General features: G+C 43.2%; 1 protein-coding gene and 1 long non-coding RNA gene across 2 annotated transcripts in view; one reads left to right on the top strand and one right to left on the bottom strand.

Annotated features, from left to right (window-relative positions):
* The window catches only part of SLCO3A1 (solute carrier organic anion transporter family member 3A1), a 539,529-nt gene that overhangs the window by 77,674 nt on the left and 435,005 nt on the right, over nt 1-26,850 (top strand). Inside the window, exon 2 of the mRNA XM_073618412.1 lies at nt 21,551-22,016. Within this exon, the coding sequence (XP_073474513.1) occupies nt 21,551-22,016 (466 nt within the window). The remainder of the gene's footprint in view (nt 1-21,550; nt 22,017-26,850) is intronic.
* Nucleotides 7,356-10,421, bottom strand: LOC141134419 (uncharacterized). Its single transcript, XR_012243141.1, has 2 exons — nt 9,881-10,421; nt 7,356-7,671 (listed from the first exon to the last, which is right to left on the bottom strand). It is a non-coding gene; the product is annotated as an uncharacterized lncRNA (long non-coding RNA).

Here is a 26,850-nt window from a genome sequence, read left to right as displayed (position 1 = left end):
CCTCCACTACTTTGATGCTACTTGAGTGCCAGAGAGTGTAAAGTTGCATAAAAGTCACACTCCATTAACAGAACTGTCATACTTTCCTATTAGCCGGGGAAAAAAATGCATCACAAAAGCAAAACCTGCTGGAAAAATGCATCAACCGCAACCTGCAAAAGATGTGAACCTATCCTTAAACTGCTGTTATATTATGGTCACAAACTTTATTTAGGGTATAGTAGTATATACCTATATAGAGTAATACCACATACTGTAGCTGTGCATTTATGCTAGACACAGTTTCCTCTTTTTATTGGGTTTCTCATGGATAAATGGTGTTTTGTAGTACTAGTAAATGGTGTTTTGTAGTACTGGTACTGCAATAGCCAAGGCGTCATCACTTGATTTTTTTAGTGGGGTACTTAATTCTTCAGTTAAACTTGCGGGAAAAATATGAATTACTACAGATCCAGTAATGTAAATTGAGTTGCTGCTCCACTAAGCTAATGCACCCACTACAGCCTGGCACCATTTACTGGTTCATGGATGCAGGATACTACTAATAATAATGCATTAGCTATATATCCAACTGTACGCGGAAAAGCCAATCACCCTGTTTAGAGTAGGATTATAATAAAATACTTAAGTGTAACTCCACTTTTGTTGAGAAAAAAAATATTTCGCTCTGGGTGATCTATGTACATTGTAAGGATTATAAGAACCCTTGTTGCAGATTCCTACCTTTTGTTATTCTGAAGGAATCCATGTGTGTTTCCCTGTGCCTCTGTGCTAAGGGAGTCTAATGGGAGTGGTTTCGTAATTATCAATCAGCTGTGCAGCTGCAGAGCACTAATGAGGAAAACTGCCTTGCCTGCACCCCTTTTAGACATGATCCTATTGGGAGTATCTCACCAAAAGTGTAATTTTTGTTGCAGGGGATGCCTGAAATCTGACTATCTTAGTGTAGACTTCTGGGAAAATTGGTGAGCCAATCACACAAGCAGGAAATTATGTTTTTGGTGGGTGGTCAGTACACATTCTGTGTACAGAACATCTCGCCATATTGCATTACATTTTCAGAAAATTACAGCGGCTGCAGATTGAAAAGGAAAGGTAATTTCTCCTTAGTTCATTGACGGACACAGCGCCTCCTTAATCTTGACCATTGTGTTATATCGCCTCTGCAGGAGTAGGACTAGACAGAACATAAACCTTGGCTACGCCCCATGGGCCATCCTCAGTCAGTTTCAAACCCCCTCCCTGCTCTAGGTATTAATTTTTTTTCCTGTCTATTCAGGAGTAAGGACCTAGCTCCCTGCTGGGATCTTTTTTGGCCCTAGCAATTTTTTATTTTTTTTTCCTCCTTCCATGCATCTTTTTTATTTTTTATTTTTTTTCTCCTGGGAGGTCTAAAATCAACTGCTGGGCTGGGTGACAGGCTGGATAATCCAGATCCAGTGGTCTCCCCAGTCCAGACTGCAGCTGCACGCTAGGTCGGCCGCGACATAGCCTCAACGGACGGAGGCTGGCCTGTGAGTTTAACGTCTCGCAGGGTCACATACGACCGAGCTTTGGTCCGAGTCGCAGCGTCTCCCTGGCCGACAACCCCCCATTTCGGTGGCGAGGGTCTTGTCTGGAGCGATACCCGCAGCTGTGGAAGGGGTGGGGTGGACGCAGCTACTCCCCAGGGATGGTCGGACCTTCCTGCAGGATCCATCCTCCCATCAACCCAGTTAAGCTGGGTTTCCCCCTATCTCCCCTCCACCCCCCTTTTGTGAGTGTTCCCTGAGGTGGGGGGAGGGTGGGGGCCCATGTGCTGCTGTGTTTACTGCCTTGCTAGGTGGGGCTGCAGTGCTTGGAGTCTGGTGGGGGTCCCAGTGGAGGTAACCCTATCTTCCCTCCATCCCCCCCTCTGGGGGTGTTCCCTGGGAGGGTGGGCTTGTGTGCCAATGTGGGTACAGTACCGGGAGGGGGGTCCCAATGCAGAGGGCACAGCGGAGGTCAGGGCCAATACCTTCCTCTTCCACGGTGCCTGCGAAGGATTGAGGGTGAAAGTCTTCTGGTCATTTTGGTGGCCGTAAACGTCCCTTGGGGGCTACCTCTCAGAGAGGACCAGTTGTCCCAAGGACTGAGCTTCCATTCTGCTTTACAGTAGCTGGTTTTGATGGCTTGGCTATTGAAAGCCAGGTACTGAGGGATAGAGGTTTGTCTGGATCAGTGATGCCTACTATGTTGAAGGCGAGGGAATCGACTTTTAGCAAGATATACCATTGTGAGTGGAAAGCGTACATTTCTTGGTGTGAGTCGATTGACCCTCAGCCACGCTCCTTTTCTATAGCTCGGATGTTGGCTTTCCTTCAATGGTACATTGAGTGCCGTCAAGGGCCAACTGTCTGCTTTAGCAATCTTCTTTCAGCAACCCCTAGCCACGCACTCTTTAGTTCGTACCTTCATTCAGGGGGTTCGGCATGTGGCTCCATCTGTATGGTCCCTTTTGCTGCCATGGGATTTGAACTTCGCACTCTCAGTTCTCCAGAAACCTCCATTTGAGAATATTCGGGAGATTCCCCTATCTATGTTGTCCCAGAAGGTTGCATTCTTGGTGGCTATTACATCTGCCCATAGGGTGTTGGAGTTGGCGGCATTAGCCTGTCGTGCTTCCTATTTGGTGGTCCACAGATACAAGGTGCTTCTTCGTCCCTGTCCATTGTTCCTACCTAAAGTGGTCTCAGACTTCCATTTGAATGAGGATATTGTGCTGCCTTCCTTGTGTCCTAAGCCGGCTCATCCCAAGGAATTTCCTTTTACATACCTTGGATGTGATTTATGCGATTCGGGTGTATCTTGCAGTCACAAAGTCCTTATGAAGGGCAGACTTGCTTTTTGTGGTCACACAAGGACCAAGAAAAGGGCTGGCCGCTTCTTCAGCTACCATCTCTAGATGGATCAGACAGACGGTGACTCAGGCCTATTCTATTAAAGGTTGGGTTCCTCCTTTCCCTGTCACAGCGCATTCTACTCGGACACTTAGTACTTCTTGGGCCTTCTGTCATCAAGCCACAATATCACAGGTGTGCAAGGCAGCTACTTGGTCGCCAGTGCATACTTTCATCAAATTCTATAACGTAGACATTTTTGCATCTACAGATATGTCTTTTGGACGCAAAGTTTTGCAGGCTGCTATTTAAAAGGGAGGGTTCCCTCTTATAGGGTTTTTTCTTTCAAAGTTTTCTTTGTGACCCGGTTAAGGCTCCTGTGTCCTGGTTAGGGCTCTTGTGTTTAGCCTTGGGTTATTTTCCCCACCCGTCATTTTTCTTTGGCACTGTTTTTGGATGCCCCAATGGTCAACCCTAAGGAGCGCTGTGTCTGTCGATGAACTAAGGAGAAAATGGGCCTTTTGTACTCCCCGTAAAATCCATTTCTCCAAATTCATCGATAGACACAGCACCCACCCCTCTATATGGAGTTATGATACTTCTAATACTGCTTGCCATTAAAGTGAATACCAAGAGCAGGGAGGGGTTATATACTGACTGAGGACAGCCAATGGGGCGTAGCCAAGTTTTATGTTCTGCCTAGTCCTACTCCTGCAGAGGTGATATAACCCAATGGCCAAGATTAAGGAGGCGCTGTGTCCGTCAAACTCAGAGAAATTGATTTTACAGTGAGTACAAAAATCCCATTTTTTTTTTTTTTTTTTTTTTAATAACCTTCAATTACAATATGACTTATGCCACAATTGTATGCGCTATATATTTTTTCTTTGCTTTTTTTTTTTTTTTCACAAAAGTGGAGTTACCCTTTAAAAATATTTCGTTCGGCACCTAGACTGCACCTGCCACATGCTGGGACATCAGGTCTTTATTCCAAATCAACTTCCTTGATGCGCCTCCTCCAGCCACCTAAGCTTCATTACTGGCCACAGAGGCCATCCATTATGGCAGTGGATCAAACCATATTTGAAACAATTCCCAACACAGTAGTAGATCCCATGACACCAATTCTGTGTCTTGTTCTATTACAAAAACAACTTTTTGTAATAGAATAATATTCTTCATGACTTTTATCAATGTTAAATGACCCACAGCTTAGAGGGGACTTGACACCAAGAAAGTGTCCATTTAAAGAGCTGTAGCCGTCTTCAAAATAGAGAAATCATCTGAAACCCCAGGAATCGGACAACACCAGGAATCTGATTGTTATGGTCACCAACTAACACTGTGATTTTCTTCTTTCTCATGGCTTGAATGGAAGGCAGCTTTCCTGACTTTGTATCTAGGTCAAATCCCAAGAAAAGAATCATCTGCATTGGGACTGGAATAGATTTATCTAGACCCAGATCCATTAGCATTTGTAAGATGGTGTGCCTATGAGTTGTTAACATGTTTATATCTGGATAATGTCTCCTGTGTCATTTAGAACATCCCCCTCGATCTCAGGTGATCTACAATTGTGTTTTTGCTGAAAATGTATAAATGGTGGGCGAGGCCAAAAGTACTTTTCCCTAAATTTATACAAGGACTGTATCGAAAGTAATGCAAAAGTGGCCATAACTTTTTATTAACTTGCATAGCTTGTTCAAATTTTACATGTTGCTAAAGTAACTCTTATGCCCCGTACACACGGTCGGACATTGATCGGACATTCCGACAACAATATCCATGGATTTTTTCTGAACGCGGTGATGTAAAACACGTACGTCGGGACTATAAACGGGGCAGTAGCCAATAGCCTTCATCTCTTAATTTATTCTGAGCATGCGTGGCACTTCGTCAGATTTGTGTACACACGATCGGAATTTCCGACAACGGATTTTGTTGTCGGAAAATTTTATAGCAAGCTCTCAAACTTTGTGTGTCGAAAATTCTGATAGAAAATGTGTGATGGAGCCCACCCACACGGTCGGAATTTCCGACAACAAGGTCCTATCACACATTTTCCGTCGGAAAATCCGACCGTGTGTACGGGGCATAACTCTATAGTAACTCTTTTTCGTTTTCATTGCAGGTAAATAGTGGATTCCAAGCACAAGCAATGTACTGTCATTGAGTTCTTCGTGAAGGTGTGCAGGCTGTCCACAGAAGCCTACAAAGTGTTTACAGAGATGACACCACTAACGAGCGATATCAAGTAATTAATGACTTCGTTCAATGGTGTCATCTCTGTAAACTTTCTGTAGCCTTCTGTGGATGTTGGACAGCCTGCACTCACTCCCCTTTCATCAAGAACTCAATGACGGCATGTTTCTTCTGCTTGGAATCCATTATTTACCTGGAATTAAAAAAGTTACTATAGAGGAAGATTTGCTCTACCATCATGTGAAATTTGAATGACCTATGTAAGTTAATAAAAAGTTATGCCTACTTCTACCTTCGTTTCGGTACAGCCCTTGTATTTCCAAATGATTGCTGCTCTGAAGGCTTGTGAAACAGTCCTAAACACTTTACTTCTTCGTTCATAACTTTCACTTGGAGCCTTTTAGGAAAGCTCTACGCTTTATGACTATAAAACGTTTAATTGGGAATTAAGATCACAAAAAATCAGTGGGGAACATCAGTAAAACCTGGTCCATCAGTAAATAAGCAAACTATAACATTGTTAATTGTAAAGAGTCAGACAAGCTTGAACCTTCACAGTTCACAACATAAAGCAATGAGTGCATCCCTCTCCTACAAGCTCTTGGTAAATGGCAACCCCTTGAAGGAAACGTACGAATTTATATAAAATAAGAGTGTAGGGCCTCTTTCACACGGATGATCCGTATGTCCGTTTTTCATCCATCCGTTTTCGGATGAAAAACGGACATACAGTCATCCCTATGGAGCGTCGGATGTCAGCGGTGACATGTCCGCTGACATCCGACCCGCTCCGATCCGAAAAGTGTAACGGAGGAAAAACCTACTTTTTCCTCCGTTTTCGGATCGGATCGGATGACGACGGACACTACGGACCGTCATCATCCGATCCCCCCATAGGGGAGAGCGGCGCTCTGACAGGTCCGTCGCTGCACAGTGTGCAGCGATGCACCTGTCATCTTCCTGCTCAGCGGGGATCGGCGGAGCTATCCCCGCTGAGCAAGCGGATGTTCACGGGGCGGATCATGACTGATCTGCCCCGTGTGAAAGAGGCCTAAGTGAATTAGATGCACTTTTTGCCTTGAGTGCATGCCTGGATTTCACTAACCGTTCCCTGATTGATTTAACGTGTCAACAGGAGATGCATGTTAAAGAAAACAAATTCATTAAAAGAAGTTTAGGTTTTTTGTTTTTTCGGAAATCGTACTTACCTAGGTGGATGCAGCCCGCAGCCCCTGCCGGCTCTAAGGCTGAGAACCAAGCGATCAATCAAAGGCTGCTGATCGCTCAGCTCTCAGTGATACGTGAGCAAAGAGCTGGTGACTGTCAGTAACCACTGTCTGTTCTGCCCCCCCCCCCCCCCCACGTGCTTACTGGAGCCCTGGCCTGTGGAGGGGGTGGGAGTGGCTGGCTCAGGCTCTCAATGGCTCGCTGAAAGGCTAAGCCAGGTGCCAGTCCAGGCTTCTGGGTGGATCCCAAACATATGGTTGCGATCTTTTCTCAGCCCGGATGGGCTCTGTGACATCAGCCGACAGCTGAAAAAGGGTCACGGGAGTGCAGTACGAACTGTACTTAGCCTTTTAATCAAGTGGTCATTAATCAAATGGTCAAAATTGATAATAGGGCAACTCTGGTTGCTATAGTTTATTGCACTTGGAGGTCATTATGTCTCTCCATACAGGGGGTCCCCGGGTTACAAACAAGATAGGGACTTTAGGTTTGTTCTTAAGTTGAATCTGTTTGTAAGTCGGAACAGGTAAATTTTTTAAGTGTAGCTCCAGCCAAAAAATCTATTTTTAAGTTTTTTAGATAACATAGGGAAGGGTTATCACCCCTGTAACATGTGTTTTGTTGTCTGTGCCCCTGTTCAGAAGATTTCACATCACTTTCTGTCCCAATGACAATTGGATTTTGAAAATTTGGGGTTATTAGGGAAACAAGGATTGGTGATAAAGCATTAGTGGAGACACCTTTTTGCCATATTAACTCTTACAGGAGTGAATTTCCCTTCCTAGGGGTAGATTTCCTCTCACTTCCTGTTGCCTCCCTCCGTTTGTAAGTAGGAGTCGTTTGTAAGTCGGATGTTTGTAAGTAGGGGACCCCCTGTACTTGGTAGTAGTAAACCCTCTAGTTGTAAATATTGTTTGCATGTATATCCATTTGCTTTGTTTCTAAGTGGCTATTATTCTTATATAAAGTGACTGTAAATGCTTTTATTACTTTTTCAAATAGTACTTTGCTCTGTTCATTGAGTGCCCTTCTCCCTGCAATTTTCAGTCAGGAAACGCTCACATCAACTTATTTTTTATTTATTTATTTTTTATGCACTGACAGCAAAACGACTTGTTCCATGAGTACTTGCAATCTCCTTACAAGTGTGCATGCGTGTGGCGTTACATTGATTTTCTTGTACTTGGTGCTTTTCTTGTAAAACTTTATGATGGCTGGACTGTGAATCAATAGCAGGTGGGCAGATCAGATGTCCCCTTTGTCTGCAGCCTCTCTGTGCCAGCTTGTATTGTTAATGCACAGAGCGGGGGTATGTTGGTAGGTTGTTTTCCACTTGTATCATTTCCACTGCACAATAGCAGGTGCTGGCCCTGTTAGTCACAGGCTTGACAGTAGAAGAGAAGAATCTGATCAGTCACACATCCAATAAAATCCCCTTTTATTTAGACATATTCAAGAAACACTCTCTACATTAAAGGGGTAGTAAAGGCAGAAAGTTTTTTTATCTTAATGCATTCTGTGCTTTAAGATTAAGCCTTCTGTGTGCAGCAGCCCCCCAACACTTACCTGAGGTCCCTCTCTGTCCAGCGATGTCCACGAGTGTCTCAGCCATCTGATATTCTCCCTCCTGATTGGCTGAGACACAGCAGCGGCACTATTGGCTGCCCTGCTGTCAATCAGAGTCAGCTAGCCAATCAGGAGAGAGGGGATGGGGATGGGTCGGGGGGCTCCGTCTCTGAATGGACACAGGGAGCTGTGACTCGACACGGGTGCCCCCATAGCTTGCTATAACAGGAACAGGAGGGAGGGGCCAGGATCACAGAACAGAAAGTTTGAGAGCTTGTTTAGAAAGTTTGAGACCCCTGCCCTAGGGGATTTGAAAATGGTTTTCAACTTCCAGTGATAATTCTTCTTTAAAAATGTGTGCCAGTTATTCTAAATCTTAGAACATTTATTTTATTTATATATGTATATTTATATATGTGTTGCAACTTAGCCGCTTCCCGAATGTGCTATAGCCGCAAGGTGGCTACAGCGTGGCTCTCGAGTTCTGGGAGGGCTTCCATAGAAATGCACCCCCCACTCATCGGGCTTGCTCTGAGACCTTTGGACACAGCCGATCACATATCAAGCTAAAGGGCCAATCACAGCGGCCTTTTACAATGTGATCAGCTGTGTCCAATCATAGCTAGTCACATGTAAACAGATTTGCCGGTTATCGGTATTCCTTCCCTCACACAGAGTGTGAGGAAAGGAGAGCCGATAACCGGAAAGTCTGACAGGGCATAGTGAGTACATTGTTTACAGTGATAATCAGGGCACTGATGATCAGTGCAGCACCATCGCTGCCTCCTCATCAACGTACATCAGTGAAGAAGTAAGATTACCTTTTTTCAAAATTTTATAACAGAAACTAAGAAAAATATATACCGAGTTTTTCAGCACATTTTTTTGTGCTGAAAAAGCCCCCCTCGGCTTATACTCGAGTCTCCCTGCCTCACTGTGCCCATCTGCAGCTTCATGCACCTGATCTCCCGGCACTGTGACATGCAGTCTAGTCGGCGGCCGTCCAGTGTAACAAAGCCCCGCCTGCTCCTCGTCCTCGTCTGTGATAGGCGGAACACTGACTCACTGCTGAATCAGTGTTCCGTCACAGACAGGGAGGAGGCGGGGCTTTGTTACACTGGATGGCCGCCGACTAGACTGCATGTCACAGCACCGGTGTTCTGGAGATCAGGTACATGAGGCTGCAGATGGACGCAGTGGGGCAGGGAGATTAGCACAGTGAGGCATGCAGATGGACACAGTGAGGCATGCAGATGGACACAGTGAGGCATGCAGATGGGCACAGTGAGGCATGCAGATGGACACAGTGAGGCATGCAGATGGGCACAGTGAGGCATGCAGATGGGCACAGTGAGGCATGCAGATGGGCACAGTGAGGCATGCAGATGGGCACAGTGTGGCTGCAGATGGGCATTGTTGACCCTCTTTTCCACTTACAGTAGCTGCTGCATTTCTCAAACTAGGCTTATAATCGAGTCAATAAGTTTTCCCAGTTTTTTTGTGGTAAAATTAGGTGCCTCGGCTTATATTCGGGTTGGCTTATACTCGAGTATATACGGTATATTTTTTCAAAATTTTCTGTCTTTTTTTTAATTTGTTTAGCAAAAAATAAAAACCCGCTGCTGATTAAATACCACCAAAAGAAAGCTCTATCTGTCTCAAGAAAATAACAATTTCATATGGGTACAGTGTTGTATGCAATTGTCATTCAAAGTGCGACAGCGCTGAAGGATGAAAATTGGCCTGAGCAGGAAGGGGGTGAAGGTGCCCGGTATTGAAGTGATTATGGCATGCAGGTCGTAACCCATATGCTAATTGCAAACTGTAGTTCTCTATCTATTGTGAGTCTAAACAGAGCAATGAGTTTGGCTTCCGAGTGCGTTTTAGAGGGTTACTGATTTGATCTGTGCCTTGGGCTCTGTAATGTCTTGGAACAGTGTTGGACGGCTGGTACGTTTTTTTTTTTTTTTTTTTTTTTTTTTTTTTTTTAATTCTTGGGCTGTAATTCTGCTGCTATTGCTATTTACCTGCTCATCGTTTGGCCGGATCCTTTTTTTTTTTTTTTTTTTTTTTGCAGTGTGAAGACTCTGGTGCCCTTCATGCTGTGGCGGTGTCGTGTAATGATTCAGCACATCACGTCCTGCAGCTGTCCCTTAGTGAGCACTTGATAAAACACAAGCTTTTCTTCCTGCAGAGAGTGCGGTGTGCAGCTCTCCCCAGTGTGGCATAGTAATGAGTAATGGTAGAAGTGGGGGCATGACATCACTTTCCGTGTATTACTGGCATATAAACAAGAAGCGAAAGGAGATTGATGCTTAGATTTTGAAGCTGGGCTGAATTCAAATATCCCCTTTTATCAGCCTTAATGACCAGAGTTCTGATCTATCACATTTTATTCTTGCTAGATGTTTTATACGCCTTTCACGCTGCTAGCTAATTAAGTAACTTGAAGCAGTGCTGAAAATACTTCTTTGAAAACAAGATTTGACTCTGGCTTACTTCCAGTTCTTAGAAACCCTGCCACACTATCAAATTTTACTGTACAACCTTACAGGTTATATATAGATATAAACGGGTGGGGTTAAAGTAGACAGTATGTGAACTCTTACCTTAAAGCAACCCATTCAGTGTAAAATAGAAATTAAAGGAAAAACATTTGTGTGTGTATATGTGTATATGCATTATCTCACAAAAGTAAAGAGTAAATTTGCTGTCCCCTCAAAATAACAAAAAAGCGATCAAACCACAATCATGAGGTATCGAAGAATAAAACATGGACATGTCACAAGTGATCCACTTTTTCTCCTTTTTTTTTCCCCAGACCAATCCCAGACAAATATTTAGGAGTTGTTTTGTGTTCCTTGGGTAGCTTGGAAGTTCTTTCACCAGTGGTTGAAGCTGGTAATCTACCCAAAAGGCCTATACATTCATTCATCAAACCTATTCCAGCTACTATAGGCCTACCTGCAAGGGGATCTAACCCCACGTTGGTCCTGGGGAGATGATAGAAAACTGGAGTTATTGGTGTTTTTTGGTATCAGAGCCTCACCTTCCTGTTTAGATATTATACCCAAATTTACTCCTTTCTGTATAAGGGTGGTCAGAATGCTCTTATTTTGCGACCCTGTTAAAACAACGTACTGTGCTGAGTGCGCTCCCTGCATGCTCTCCGCATGGTAGGTAAGTGGCGGGGATCGGTATGTTCCCGATGCATAGTTGTAATCAGGAGCTTTACAATCATGTAACTGCTGTGACAGCCAATTGCAGCAGTCACACGACCCAAATGCTCTCCTCTGCCTCCCGGCTTTTCGAACTAATAAAGGGCCGGCAGGCGGTCGGCGTGAAGAGGTTACATTTCATTGTGTGGTTCCCCTTTTAGTTTAACATAAGTGAGTTCATCAGATAATTGTCTGACAGCTTCTGCTTTATATTTCTCTCAATCCTGGACCACCACCAGACTACCCTTATCTGAGTTTTTAATGACTATAGAGGGGTCATTACTGAGGGTCTTGAAAGCCTGATGTTCCCTATGATTTGCTTTTTACTATGAGCCCTTTGTTTACCCCCTAGCTAACTCCTTCTCCATCATCTTCTGGAACTGGTCTAAAACCTGGTCTAAAACCTAAGACCTCAGATGCTTTGTTGAAGCAGCGACTACTAAAATGGAAGTTTGTCTCTGTTAAGGAAGTGACATCACTTCTAGATATTGAATGCTAGTAGAGCACTTCCATAATAGTAGTAACACAGTTTCCCAATTGATGATTGTGGTAGACACTTTAACAATGAACCTTCAATGATTACCCTAAATGTTAGAACAGCCCATAACTGTACAGAGGAGAAGCCAAAGTTAGTAAGTGTTGCCTAATGTCTAAAACTGTTATAATAGGAACGGCTTATTATAAGAGAATCATATCTAATTATAAAATAAAAAAGTGAATGTTTGTTGAATTTTTAACAATGGCCTCACTGTTTCTAATAGAGCAGCCATTTTCAACCAGAGCTCCCCCAGAGGTTGCGAGGGGTTCCTTGAGTTGTGGCTTATTGACCTCCCATTTAATGATGCATGTGTAAATTCAGAGCCAATACCAATTGGCAGAGCCAGTTGCATGACACCAATGATCTTTTTTGAATGGTGTCTATGTCTGTAAGGATTGCATTTTTCCCACTGACTCCCAGTGAATTTGTTTTAGCAGAGGTTCCCTAAGATTCTTTAAAGGGTTAGTTCTCCTTTTCACCAAACATGAAAAGATAAACTAACTCACAACTCCCTCTCCACACTCATGGTCCCCACTGAAATTACTTCCTTGGATGAATATCTTTCACTGCCCACGTTGGCTGATGTAGCAGTCCAGACATTTGAAAGCTGTGCTCTTCTGTACTCTTCTTTCTTCCAGGATGGCTCAGAGATAATCTTATTAGTGAATGATGCCCGCTCACTCGCCATTGTGAGCATTATGATGTTATACAGCAGTGAATGCGAACTTTGGCACCTCCGATGTTTTGGAACTACATTTCCCATGATGCTCAACCACACTGCAGAGAGCATGAGCATCATGGGAAATGTAGTTCCAAAACATCTGGAGTGCCAAGGTTCGTCATCACTGCTATACAGCCTCTGGGTTGTATACTGCATTTTTCAGATACCTGGACTGCTACACAGACTGGAGTGGGCAGCAGAAGATAATTAAAGAAGGAGAGAAGTGCAGCAGAGACCAGGGGTGGGAGAGTGTAGTAAGTTTGTTAACCTTTTTTTCATTTTTTTTGTCAAAAGGGGATTTACCCCTTTTAGGGTTCCTCTAGGGAAGCAGTCTCCAAACTGCAGTTCGGGGGCCAGATGTGGCCCTTTGCTTGCCTTTATCCAGCCCTTGGGGCACTATTCCATCCACTGGCACCATAGTGGGGCATAATTCCGGTCACTGACACGAACAATGGGGCACCATTCCTCCCACTGACACCATCATAGGGGAATTTTTTTAACCACTGACGCCAATGAAAGAGCACCATTCCTTCCACTGAAACCAACAATGGGGCACTATTCCTTCAAATGACACCAATGAAAGGGCACAATTCAAACCACTGGCACAAACTAGTCCTTCTATTGATACCAGCGATGGGGCACAATTCCTCCCACTAACACCAATGATGGGGCACTATTCCTCCCACTGACACCAATGATGGACCACTATTCCTCCCACTGACACCAGTAAAAGGGCACTATTCCTCCCATTGATACCAATGACAGGGCACTATTCCTCCTACTAACACCAATGATGGGGCATTGTTTACTCCCACTGGCTCTAGCCTAGCCCCCTAAGGTCTGAAGGACAGTAAACTGGCCTTTTTTTTATAAAGTTTGGAGGCCCCTGCTCTAGGGTAAAAAGGTTGAGAAAGGCTGTAATGGAGAAAGAAAAGATAACCAATAATGGGTTTTATTCTCTTTAGTTAGGAAATCTGTTCTCAAAAATTGAGACTTTATAAAAAAAAATGGGGACTTTGATTAAATATATGAAGGGACTCAATTTATTATCTATTTAGTGTATGAGCAGTCTGCAGGAGAAAAGATTGTATTCCCCTTTGAGCAAAAGTGGAAATCGCAGCCACATTAAATCACTTTTTTATCTGAGTTTACCAGATGAAAGAATTTTTCATTAAAATGTATTGAGGAGTTCTGAAACCAAGTGTCAGGCAAACCTGTGTTCTGGTTAAAACTACCAAAGTGACAGTACTGTACTAGAAAATACCTAACAGCATAAGCTGGCCAGTATTTGTCTAATCATTCAGGCTTTGCTGCCACAGTGTTGACCAGAGACCTGATACAGAGCCTTGAAAGTATTCCCCTTGAAATTTTCCACATTTTGTCATGTTACAACCAAAAATGTAAATGTATTTTATTGGGATTTTATGTGACATAAAGTGGCACATAATTGTGAAGTGAAAGAAAATGATAAATGGTTTTCCAATTGCTTTACAAATAAATATGTGAAAAGTGTGGGGTACATTTGTATTCAGCCCCCCTGAGTCAATACTTTGTAGAACCCCCTTTCTCTGCAATTACAGCTGCAAGTCTTCTTTGGGATGTCTCTACCAGCTTTGCACATCTAGAGAGTGACATTTTTGCCCATTCTTCTTTGCAAAATAGCTCAAGCTCTGTCAGATTGGATGTAGAGCGTCTGTGAACAGCAATTTTCAAGTCTTGCTGCAGATTCTCAATTGGATTTAGGTCTGGACTTTGACTGGGCCATTCCAACACATGAATATGCTTTGATCTAAACCATTCCATTGTAGCTCTGGCTGTGTGTTTAGGGTGATTGCTTTGCTGGAAGGTGAACCTCCGCCCCAGTCTCAAGTCTTTTGCAGACTCTGTTTTCTTCTAAGATTGTAAGATTATGTGATTTTTAGTATAGTCCCTGTAGTCCCATATAAATGTCCACAACAAATGAAAAAATTAGAACTTAAATTAGGTGAATAATATAAAAGTTCATCCCAAGTGGTGAAATGATGAGACGACAATGGAACTGGAAAAAACACCAAAGTAATGCGCTTACCAGAAGTAAGCCAAATAGGGGCAAGTGGCTTAAACCCAGCCTGGGCCTTTGAACAGATGATCCAGATGAATCAGGATAATCGCACTCGTCCCGTGTGCCCAGTCCAAAGAGATTTTAATCTTACAAGCTGGGCTCCAGTCCCAGCACGATCTCTGCACACATTCCAGCAGAGTAGCAGGTAAAGGGGAAGCTCCGCCCACCTCCTTGTCACTTCTGCAGGCAGCCAGGCTGCCTGAGCACCTAACCAGAGCACCTTCTTCCACATGTTTGCTGTGTCCTCCACATGGCTCCTCACAGACTGCAAATGGGACCTCTTATGGCTTTCTTTCAACAATGGTTTTCTTCTTGCCACTCTTCCATATAGACCAGATTTGTGGAGAACACGACTAATAGTTGTCCTGTGGACAGATTCTCCCACCTGAGCTGTGCATCTGTGCATCTCCTCCAGAGTTACCATGGGCCTCTTGGCTGCTTGTCTGATTAATGCTCTTCTTGCCCGGCCTGTCAGTTTAGGTGGATGGTCATGTCTTGGTAGGTTTGCAGTGGTGCAAACTGCCCCTGTCTCACCAAAATGTGAGTTGATCTTGCTTTTATTAAACATTGAATTTTAACTGACAAACTGCACTCAGAGTGGCGCCGGTCCTTTCTCTCGGAAAAACAGTATGCATCTGCGGCTACATACAGTAGCTGGATTATATTATTATCCATGGATTATATCAAATAAATGAACAATATTTTTTAGTCACTTGACTTACTCCTTTACTGCTGTGTGCTTCATTTAAAGTCCCACTTCTCTCTCTCCTTTATCAAAAATTACCTTTCAATTTCAGTCTGCAGCCGTTGTCATTTTCTAAATCTTTTAAATAATGTAAATGTCGCTTCCTTGCAATAACGAAATCTGAAGGTGTCCATAGATGTTTGGTGTGCAGAATTTACACAAAAATCGAATTTCCTGCCTGTGCGATTGCTGCTTTTCTTAAAGAGGTTGTAAACCTAGATGAAAAAAAAAAAACTGTAAGACAAAGGCATAATGAGCTAGTATGTATCACATACTAGCTCATTATGAAATGCTTACCTTAGAACAATGCTGTTGCAGTGGTCCAAGCGGTTTGCTTTGGTGCGCGAGCACGCAGGGACGGTGATGCTTTACAATATAGTTTTTTTAATTTTTTTTTTTTTTTTACACTGTCGCTTTAAAAAAAAAAAAAAAATCTGATCACTTTTCTTGCTGTCACAAGGAATGTAAACATCCCTTGTGACAGTAATAGGCATGTGACAGGTACTCTTTATGGAGGGATCTGGGGTCTAAAAGACTCCAAATCCCTCCTTAGCACATAAAAGTGTTCAAAACGCCAAAATCTGAGTTTTGGAATACTGACTTTTTTTTTTAAACCGGAAGTGATGTCGTCACCTCGCTTCTGGGTTTTTACATCTGAGACCCGATCGAAGCTGATTCCGGACAGGCCGGCTGGTCGCTTGGGTCTCCTGGTGGGACAGGAGACCCGGGCAGAGCAGCTGAACTGTATCGGTTGTGATCACTAGAAAGCCGGCCGCCAGCTCTAAAAAAAAAAAAAAACACCTTCACCCTGGTACAATCAATTCCTTAAAGTGATGTACAGTGGAACCTCGAATTGCGAGCAACGCAGTTAATGAGCGTTTCGCAATATGAGCACTGTATTTTTAAAAATCTTAACTCGGTTTGCGAGTGTTGTCTCGCAAAACAAGCACGATTCAGGCCAAAGCGTGTGCAATACCGCGTTTGGCCTGAGGTGGGGGGACGCCGGAGCCGATCGGCGCCGTTCAGAAATGTATGGAAAGGCCTGAGGACAGCTCGGCTGACCTCGGCAAACCTCGGGAACGGAGTCTTTCCGAGGTTTGCCGAGGTGTCCTCGGGCCTTTCCGGCCGTTTCCTAGGCTCTCCTGTGCCCCCCATGCCATTGAAGTCAATGCGGAACTAATTATTTTCGTCTCCATGGACTTCAGTGGGGAAACTCGCTTTGGTATGCGAGTACTTTGGATTACGAGCATTCTCCTGGAATTGATTATGCTCGTAATCCGAGGTTCCACTGTACAGGTACACCGTTTCATGTGAAGTGGTTAATGTGCTTTTTCTAAATGAAAAATGCTGTACATACAAAACTATTACAATTATAGGAATACAGTACAAGACTGACAGGTATACCTATAACAAACAAAATGCTACCTACTTCCTAGCAAATCAGCAGAAACTATGGTCTGTAAACAGTAGAAATATACTGAAAATTTACTTAACTCAGGTTACAATGGGTTCACGATCTCCGTAGGAAACGAGGATCCCAGGATTAATCTATAAGCAGTTGCTGGAGATCAGGCAAAAGCGTCTTCAGGTATAACCTCTTCGGCTGGCACAGACCCTGCTGGGTGTTGTCATTAATGAGTCCCCCCTTTTAGTCTGTTGTTGGCTTTTTATTTGAAAAGTTTTTACCATTCCCACATGAGTGTGGCCCCTTTCGCAATATTGTGTTTCAATGGGAGAAACATTCTCCAATTTGACTTCTAGATGGCACTGTTGTATCATAAATACAATATGTCATATATGTGAAAAAAAAGATGGTATTGGTTTAAGAAGTATCCCCTTAAACAAACTTGATGTCTGTTTCTAAGTCAAACATATTGTTCTATATACAGTAAGTCTGAGAATACAAATCATAAAACAGACATATATTTATATCAAGCGCATCACAGCTGGTGATGTCACTGGTTGTTACAAATGTCATTATCTCCTAAATGGTGCCTATTCACTGTACCCAGGACTTGCCTCTCGGCCTCAGTGTATCCTCAGAATATTTACCCCATCATTACGTCCCCTACTGGCCTCCTTTTTCTTGAAAGGCTAAGGGAGGATTCATTCCTTCCCCTACTATCATTAGATGATAAAATACATATTGTCTGAATGAATTCTTATTTTCACCTGAGTATGGATATAAAATAATTTCCCAATAATATTCAAACTGAAAACCATTGCTTTCTTTTGGAACCAAGAATCTATCTGGTAGACAGACCGTGTCATTGCTGTTGTTTTTAATTAGAGCCATATGGAATGCTAAGACAGCAATACACTATAATAACGTAAGTGTAAGAAATATGAAGACCACATTAAGAATCGTTATACCTATATATATGCTTGAATGCTTATATTTGCTTTTTCTATATATCTTTTTAGAATAGAAATGTCTCTAGTTCACACCCACCCCTGAGGAAGGAGGTACACACACTCCGAAACGCGTCGGGTGCAAGAGTACTTTCTAACTTTGTACATATATTGATGTAAAAATGCCTATTATACATTCCAAATAGTAGATGTTACACCATTGTTCCATTGTTGTGTTTTTAATGTTGAAATTTAATAAATCATAATTGTATTAATATACTTTTAATTTTTTATGTGCCTTAAAAGTCCACCACTAGGGGGTTCTTCTCACTATTCACTGTACCTACAGATAAGCCTTATTATAGGCTTACCTGTAGGTACAAGTGGAAAAGCGGAGTTTACTACCGCTAATCTGCATGGGCCAGTTTTTCTAAAAGGCGAACTTATTTCTAAGCCCTGGGTTACACCAGCGCGATTTGACAGTTTAAAATCACATGAAAAGTTGAACCCCATTTGCAGCAATGGAACCGGCCAAATGATTGCGAGTTTGAAAAAGGTTCCTGCACAACTTTTCTGAGATTTTGTGACTTGCATTAACGTTAAATGAAGTCGCAAGCCGTAATGTAATCCAAATCGCACTGACCGACGACTTTGAAATTGTACTAAAGTATTGTAATTTCAAAGCCGCACTGGTGTGAACCAGCACTAAAATGAACTTGTTGCTTCTTCCTGCGCGGGCAAGATATTTTTCTCTATTCAGAAAATGAATAAGCTTGACACTTTGGGGGAGATTTACTAAAACCGAAGCACTCAGAATCTGGTGCAGCTGTGCATGGTGGCCAATCAGCTTCTAACTTCAGCTTGTTCAATTAAGCTTTGACAATAAAACCCTGGAAGCCGATTGGTTTCAACCCCTTTGTTTCTGCTGAAATAAAGAATTGCTTACATCTGGGGAAAGGTTGTTGTGGATTCAAGTTTTATGATTGTTTAGAGTCTTTTGCACCCTGTGGCCCTTTGGCACCTGTTGTATGGTTCTTGGGGCCCCTGCATACGGGATCCTGAGTTTTGGTGCTTAATCCAAGCTGGTGAAGGAAAATTATTCTTTAAATTCACTTCTAGTAGTTACTCTTTGGTTTGGGGTTTTGATCTCTAACAGTCTCATGCAATGTGTTTATGATGGACACCAGATGAATGTCCAGTCTCCAACTACTCCTATAGCATTGCCCTGTAGTCTCTGAACATCTTTGGTGGCATAAAGTGATAGAAAATGTTGTTGCGCCTACTTCTACTAAATCGTGTTGGGGTGGCTGCAAACAAAATAACGTGTTCCCACATCTACAAATCGATAAAGTGAAAAATGTGTTGTGCCTATCTATACTACAAAAATTGCAAACTAAATTAAATTTCATATGCACTACCCTTTATCTGTGCTATTTACAATAACCACATAAACTTCTGTGATCTTAAATCGAACCCCTGAGGAAGTCACATGCCGGTGACAACACACGTTGGGCGGAGTTGAGTGGCGCGTTGCTGTGTACCAGAAGGGACGCTAGAGCCATGGCCCAGCTGTTTTTTACTTTAAGACCCTCTTCACACTGGGGCCACCCGTGCATTAGCGGTAAAGCGCTGCTCATTTCAGCGGCGCTTTACTGCTGTTTAGGCGGCGCTTTTCGGCGACTAGTGGCCAAAGAAGGGCTGAAAAACACCCATGTTGCGGCGCTTTGGAAGTGCTGCCCATTCGTTGCAATGGGCAGGAGCGTTTTGGAAGCGCTGTATACCGCCCCAAAGATGCTACTTGCAGGAGTTTTTCTAATGTCCTCAAGTGCACCGCCCCAGTGTGATAGCACTCGGGCTTTCACATTTGGCCGGCATGGGAGGCAGTTTTCAGGCGCTTTACAGGTGCTATTTCTAGCACTAAAACACCTGAAAACTGCCTCAGTGTGAAAGGGGTCTAAAGTGAGTGTTTGTTTTTTTTTTTTTTTTTTTTTTTTTACTTTGTAAGTGCATCACTTTTAAATAACATTTATTTTTTAATCTAATACACCATGAAAGCATGAGCTTGTCTGCAAAGAGATACCTGCAAATTTAAAGAGCCATACACCTACTATTTGGAGAAGTGTACAACCACAGAGAGCAATAGAGGGGGGAGCAAAGGAGAGGAGCCTGGTTTTGTACCTCAGTAGAGGAAAGTGTGATTGGACCTGGTGCAAACAGGTCACAGCTGGAGGTGAGAGCTCATTGGTGAATGGTGGTGGGAGTCGCCGTGTATGGTATAAGAAGGATTGGCACACAAGAGTGGACGATTGTATATGAACTATTGTATGGAAAGAAGATTCACTGACACTATATAACTTATGTTGATATTTATGCACATAGATATTGTTTCTGATTTAAAATCACAGAGGTTCATATGGTTATTGTAAATGGCACAGCTAAAGGGTAGTGCATATGAAATTTTATTTAGTTTGCAATTTTTGTTAAGTATAGGTAGGTGCAACAAATTTTTCTATCACTTTATTGATTTGTAGTTGTGGGAACACGTTAATTTGTTTGCAGCCACCCCAACACTATTTATATTACTGACACTAGGATATTTGTTTTTGCTAATTAGGGAGCATGAGGTAATATAAACATTTATATCTTTTGTAGCATTTCTGTAGTCTCTGACCAACCCTTGTAGAATGCTTGTAGTCTCTGACCACCTCTTGTAGAATGCTTGTAGTCTCTGACTATCTCTTGTAGAATGCTTGTAGTCTCTGACCATCTCTTGTAGAATGCTTTTAGTCTCTGACCATCTCTTGTAGAATGCTTTTAGTCTCTGACCATCTCTTGTAGAATGCTTGTAGTCTCTGACCACCTCTTGTAGAATGCTTGAAGTCTCTGACCATCTCTTGTAGAATGCTTTTAGTCTCTGACCATCTCTTGTAGAATGCTTTTAGTCTCTGACCATCTCTTGTAGAATGCCTGTAGTCTCTGACCATCTCTTGTAGAATGCTTGTAGTCTCTGACCATCTCTTGTAGAATGCTTGTAGTCTCTGACCATCTCTTGTAGAATGCTTGTAGTCTCTGACCATCCCTTGAAGAATGCCTGTAGTCTCTGACCATCTCTTGTAGAATGCTTGTAGTCTCTGACCATCTCTTGTAGAATGCTTGTAGTCTCTGACCATCCCTTGTAACATCTTATTACATGTCTGCTGTGAAAATTTATGTGCAGCCCTTTGGTGATGTCAGGGCACTGCATTCGAGCATATATCAAGTAAGTTGACCCCAAATGGTTTAGAGGATGGGGGCATGTCTCTCATCTGTATTTGGAATCATTGCAAACTCTGCTCGTCTTCAACCTTAAAGTAGAACAACCTTAAAGTAGAACTAAAGGCCCTGTACTTACCTGTCCAACAGCCCCGCACCAGTCTTCGGGCATCTTCATTGGCTGGCAGGGGAAGACGTCACAACCACACATGTGCAGAAGCCCGTCATACCGGCACTCAGAGACCAGCCCGGTACTGTAACCTGAGCTGCGCATGCACTGCTCAGTTTACAGTGCCAGAGGAGATGGAAAAACAGGCAAGTGTTGCAGAAGAGACTGTGCAAATCTCTTCTGCAATAAAAGCCTGATTGCTTTGGCAGTTTTTTTTTACAGTGGGACTTTAGTTTTGTTTTAAGCTGGCCATACACGGATCACATTTTGGCTGTTTTCTGCTGAATTGGGCAACATTGAATTTTTGGGTGGCCCTGTCAGCACCACCCAACATTGATGTACGAAGGAGCTGTGAGGAAAATAAGCAGATGAACAGTGATGGCAACCAATCAGCACAGACCCTGGCTGTCAAAATACAATAGTCGACAGGAGAATTATTCATTTGTGTTTAGCCTGGATGGAGGAGTCTGGTAGATATCTTTTTCAGAGTTAAACCTATGCTTGTATTGACAGCTTTACTGGATTGTGTTTAGAAAGAATATTTAACTTGCATGTCCCTGTTTGTGTTACACGGTCCTTTAATATGTTCTTTTCTTTTCAGGTCAGCGTACTGACTACCTTGGAACGAAGGTTTAATCTGCAGAGTGCTGATGTGGGAGTTATTGCCAGCAGCTTTGAGATTGGGAACTTGGCTCTTATACTGTTTGTGAGTTACTTTGGAGCCCGGGGACACAGACCACGCTTAATTGGATGTGGAGGCATAGTGATGGCCCTGGGAGCTTTTCTTTCGGCCCTTCCTGAGTTTCTGACGCACCAGTATGAGTATGAATCTGGTGAGATCCGGTGGGGTGCGGCAGGAAGAGACTACTGTGCTCTTAATGGTTCCTCTACGGAAGATCTACCGGAGACCGAGATTATCTGCAGGAATACTTCAACCACCAACATGATGTACTTGCTTCTCATTGGAGCTCAAGTCCTTCTGGGAATTGGCGCTACACCTGTACAACCTCTTGGAGTATCGTATATCGATGACCATGTCAGGAGGAAGGATTCTTCTCTCTATATAGGTACAGTGAAATACCATCAAGTCAATGATTTGAAAAAAAGTGTTTTTTTTTTTTTTTCTCTAAAAACTTAGGAATAACATTGTTTGTTTGCAACAAAGTCCAAGCATAAACTGCTGCAATAGAAATATTGTATTTTAGAATTTAATGGCGATTGTATAATTGTTTACTGGTTTTAAAGGTATTTGAGCATTGCGAAAATGATGTTTTTGCTATTACCTGGCACAGTAGGGGCTTCTCTTCTCTTCTTTGACACACGCCCCAGATGTACCACAACTCCAATGAGTCAAGGCAATGGTGGCCTCCACCACGGTGTGAGATCCTAGGCAGTGTCAGCAACTGTCCTAACAGGTGTCTTTTAAAAGCTAACAACACCTTTTGGACCATGCTGCGTTTTACCCCCCTATTTAGAGTGTAACTTGGAACATGGTCAGAATCCGCAGCTCCCCAGCCTCAAACTGGCCCTCCCAATTACAGAATAAAGGGGTTCTTTTCCCCGCTGACTCGTGTCAAATTTAAATGTGGTGCAGTTGTGCATGATTCCGCCCCACACTCATGTCATTCATTCACAAAGACTTGTGAATGAAAAAAAGCGACAAGCCCCTTTTCATTAGAAGGGGTGTCTGCCTATAGTATGGTACAAGTGAGCAGGATATGAAGTGTTGGGTAAGGTACCTGGTGTAGTTCCCCAGTTTGCCTTGTCTTTCAGAGTGACCCTGTCCATGCCAGGAAAGAGGCACCTTGGGAAAGTGTGACTCTATAGATATAGAATCTGGCGGGAAGGCTATGGCAGAAGGGGAGACGAGAACACCTATACAATGGGACAGTGTATTCTCTGCCTGGGGCCAGGATATGGAGTATCATGTAGGGCAGGGGTCTCTAAACTTTCTAAACAAAGGGCCAGTTTACTGTCCTTCAGACTCTCTGGGGGGCCAGAATGTGGCCAGTGTGAGTAGAAAATGCTTTGGCGTCAATGGGAGTATGCAATGTTTCATCGTTGATATTAGTGGGAGGAATAAGGGTTGCTGGTTCGAATACCAACCACGACACTACCTACCTGGAATTTGCATGTTCTCCCTGTGTCTGCGTGGGTTTCCTCTGGGTAATCCGGTTTCCTCCCACACTCCATGCTGGTAGGTTAATTGGATCCTGTCTAAATTGGCCCTAGTATGTGTATGTATGAATGTGTGCTAGAGACCTTAGATTGTAAGCTCCTTGAGGACAGGGACTGATGTGAATGTACAATGTAAAGCGCTGTGTGAATTGACGGTGCTATACAAGTACCTGAAAGAAAGAAATAATAGAGCCAATTGTTGGTATCAGGGGAAGGATTTGTGCCCTTTTATTGGTGTCAGTGGAAGGAATGGTTCCCCGTTGGTGTGAGTCTGAGGAATAGTCCCTTGTATTAGGAGGAAGAATAGTGCCAATGGTTGATATCGGGGAAAGCAATAGTTCCCCGTTGGTGTCAGTGGAAGGAATGGTTCCCCGTTGGTGTCAGTCTGAGGAATAGTTCCTTGTATTAGGAGGAAGAATAGTGCCAACTGTTGATATCAGGGAAAGCAATAGTGCCACATCTGTGTCAGTGGAAGGAAAAGTTTCCCATTGTTGGTGTCCAAGTGCTGGATAAAGACAAGCAAAGGGCCACATCTGGTCCCGGGCCGCAGTTTGGAGACCACTGACGTAGGAACCACATAGCTTCCCTCTGGGGGGGAGACTTAGGACTTTGACAACTGGGACTGTTTGCATCCTCTTGCTGAGGGCTTTCTGGGAATGAGTCTCTAGATCTCTGAACTTGCTATGAACTGTTTAACACTATTTATGCTTTATTTATGTTTTATTTGAACTACTGATGTGAGTAAACATTATAAAAGAATATCTGTCTGGACTGCTTACTGGTTCTAGCTTCTATCGGAAAAACCCTGTGCACTTGGGTCACAGCAGGGTCTATTGCTAGTAAGGCCGTAGCGGGTGGGAAGAGGGACCCGGGGTCCTGGTCAGGCCTGGCTGACAAATAAAATACTGGGAATCCTGAGGAGCCTCATGTTAGGGGACTCAAGTGAGCCACGTGTATCACCTGAGCTGGGCTACGCTGTGCTATAGAGTGGATGAGCTTCCCTACTACATGACAGAAATACTGAAATTGGCCAGGGAATGTCTGATGGAGCAGAGAGCGTGCACCAGTTAGTAATGCAAGTGAATTTTTATGCACAGTCCGTCGACTGCAATCCCTACAAGCAGCACCATGTAGTGAGTTAATAGTTCATGATAATAGCTTCATAGTCATCCATGGCATCATTTCCAACAGCAGCATATAATACAAGAAGAAACTTGCTGTAAATATCAGTCAATAATAAACGCACAGATTTCTCTCTGGGTTGTCAACGTTCAATCACAGTGTTTCCAGTGTGGTAGCAGTACATGCACAAGACTTCAATCCAAGTCACTTTAGCAGAAATATTCAAAGTTCTTATGCTATGACAACTTTGCATTAACTTATAAATCTAGGTCGAGGTTGACTGGCATCCCATCCTACACTCAGCTGGTTTCACTGCTCCCTGGGGCTACATCAGGAGGACTTTTATCTTCGCAATATTTACTGTCAATTGCTATCCTCGTAGATCCAGATACGTTCTAGAGTTCAGATATTTGTGTAGGTGAAAGTTTATATTTTTGTGTAGTTAAAAGGTGAGTGCCGCAAATGTGATCTATATTTGTGGTAAACACCTGTGCATCCCCCTGCCGGCAAAACCCGGGCCTGGGCAGGGCACCATGTGATTGCACCGTGTGAACAAGGTCTAACAATTTACACAAATTGATTCATTTTTTCCTGTGTGCATCACAATGTAATGTTGAAAGGGGAAAAGCAAAAATGTGAGTCTTCACTCTGAAGGGCTTTACCATTTTGCTAAAAATCACACCTTATGTGATATCCTTTTAATCAGAAGACTCTGCTGGTTATGTTTTTGTGGTCCATATCTAACACTGTAAAAGTTGTGTTGAAAAGAATTACAGGTAAATACATTACGTTTTTAAAATTTTTCAATATTTCTTAAAACCTATAAAATAACAATTTATATATGCAAATCTGAAATATATCATTTAATATAAAATGAAAGCCCTATCTATCCCAAAAAAAAAAAAAAAAGTATGATATGCTAAGGTAGGCTACAAAAAAACTATTAACAGGTGCTGAACCAAGACAGACAAACTTCGGCTTATACTCGAGTCAAGCACTTTTCTGGTGCAAAAAATTACATTTTCCGAACCAAAGTGGGGCCCCGTATCTCGGGGCCACTTGGTGCTAGGAACCCCAAATTTGGTGTGCAAACCCAGTGGAACTAGCACTACACCATATCCAAAGCTGGGGTTCCTAGCACTAAGTGGCCCCAAGATATCGGGGGCCCCAAAGTCGGTTCGGAAAATGTCATTGCTGCAGAAAAGTGCTTGACATTTTCCAAACCGAATTTGGGGCCCCTTATATCGGGGCCACTTGGTGCTAGGAACCCCAACTTTGGATATATTGTAGTGCTGGTTCCACTGGGTTTGCAGACCAAATTTGGGGTTCCTATCAGCAAGTGGCCCTGAGATATGGGGCCCCACAATCGGTCAACTGTGTCCATCTGCAGCAATGCCATTTCGGGACCCTTTGGGTCCAGAGACCCCAAATTTTGGCTGCAGCTAGGGGGCATCTAGGAACCCTTAACTACCGAGTTTGAAGTTCAGGGGACCTATGCCTGCAAATGGGCACACTGAAGCATGCAAATGGGCATTTCTCACCCTAGGCTTATACTCGAGTCAATAAGTTTTCCCAGTTTTTTTGTGGTAAAATTAGGTGCCTCGGCTTATATTCGGGTCAACTTATACTCGAGTATATACGGTACATTGCCTTTTTGAGAGCGGCTATGGCGAGTAACAACTCTTCACTTTGTAGAATTGTACTGTTTTTTACTTCTGCCTAAACCCCTTCTCTGATATCATCATTGTGGGTTTTCTTGGACTATTCCTTCACCGAAGTAACTGGAAGTTACTCTATGAATAAGCCCTGGGTGGAGTGAAATGCATTAGGGCCTGCAGGACAGGTGGATCAGCTAGTGCCTAAAATACTCCAATAAATGTACACAATGTACAATGGGGAGCAACTTCTTTTTTGTTTTTTTAAAAGTGGATCTTATAGAGTGGCCAGCGACTGCTACAAGCTTGGAGGATTGAAGGGGTTTGTAAGCCTGTAGTGGGGCAGGACACTTTGCTGCATGTGGAAATTAAAGTGTTACTAAACCCAGGACCCTGCATTCACTATATCTGGTCTCCCACAATACACAGAACATGGAAATGCAATTATTTTAGTAAATATAAACAGCAAAATACCTTTTCTCCTCATTAGCAGTATCTAGCAGTCTTGTGACTTCTACCAGTGTCTAGCCAAACACTGGTTAAAGCTTGTAGGATGAGTTTTCTGACTGGCCTATGAGACTGCAAGATCCCTGACCCTCTGTCTGGACAGTGCTGATTGGCCCTGTGCTGATCACATGCATTCTTCCAAAAAAAAACCTCTAGCAATACATCTCAAACTGAGCATGTGCAGCCTGACTCCATAGACTGTTATCAAGAAATTTATAAGGAGTCAGTGGAAGAAGGGGAGGATCAGAAAAGACAGGATCAAACAGCATTTTTACACATTGCAGAGGATTAGCCCCTTAGGTTCCACAGTGAGTATAACCAGCATGCTTTACTGCATATTAGTGGTTAAAAAATCATTATCGTGATTCAACCCCCCCTCACGATCTTAATACTGTACAGCATTTCCCCAATTCTACGTAACAAGTGCAGAGCCATTCTC

This window comes from Aquarana catesbeiana, linkage group LG03, assembly GCF_042186555.1.
Source record: "Aquarana catesbeiana isolate 2022-GZ linkage group LG03, ASM4218655v1, whole genome shotgun sequence".
NCBI classification, from domain to species: Eukaryota; Metazoa; Chordata; class Amphibia; order Anura; family Ranidae; genus Aquarana; species Aquarana catesbeiana.
Note: the sequence above shows the minus strand (reverse complement) of the source record. Positions and strands in the feature narration are given on the sequence as shown.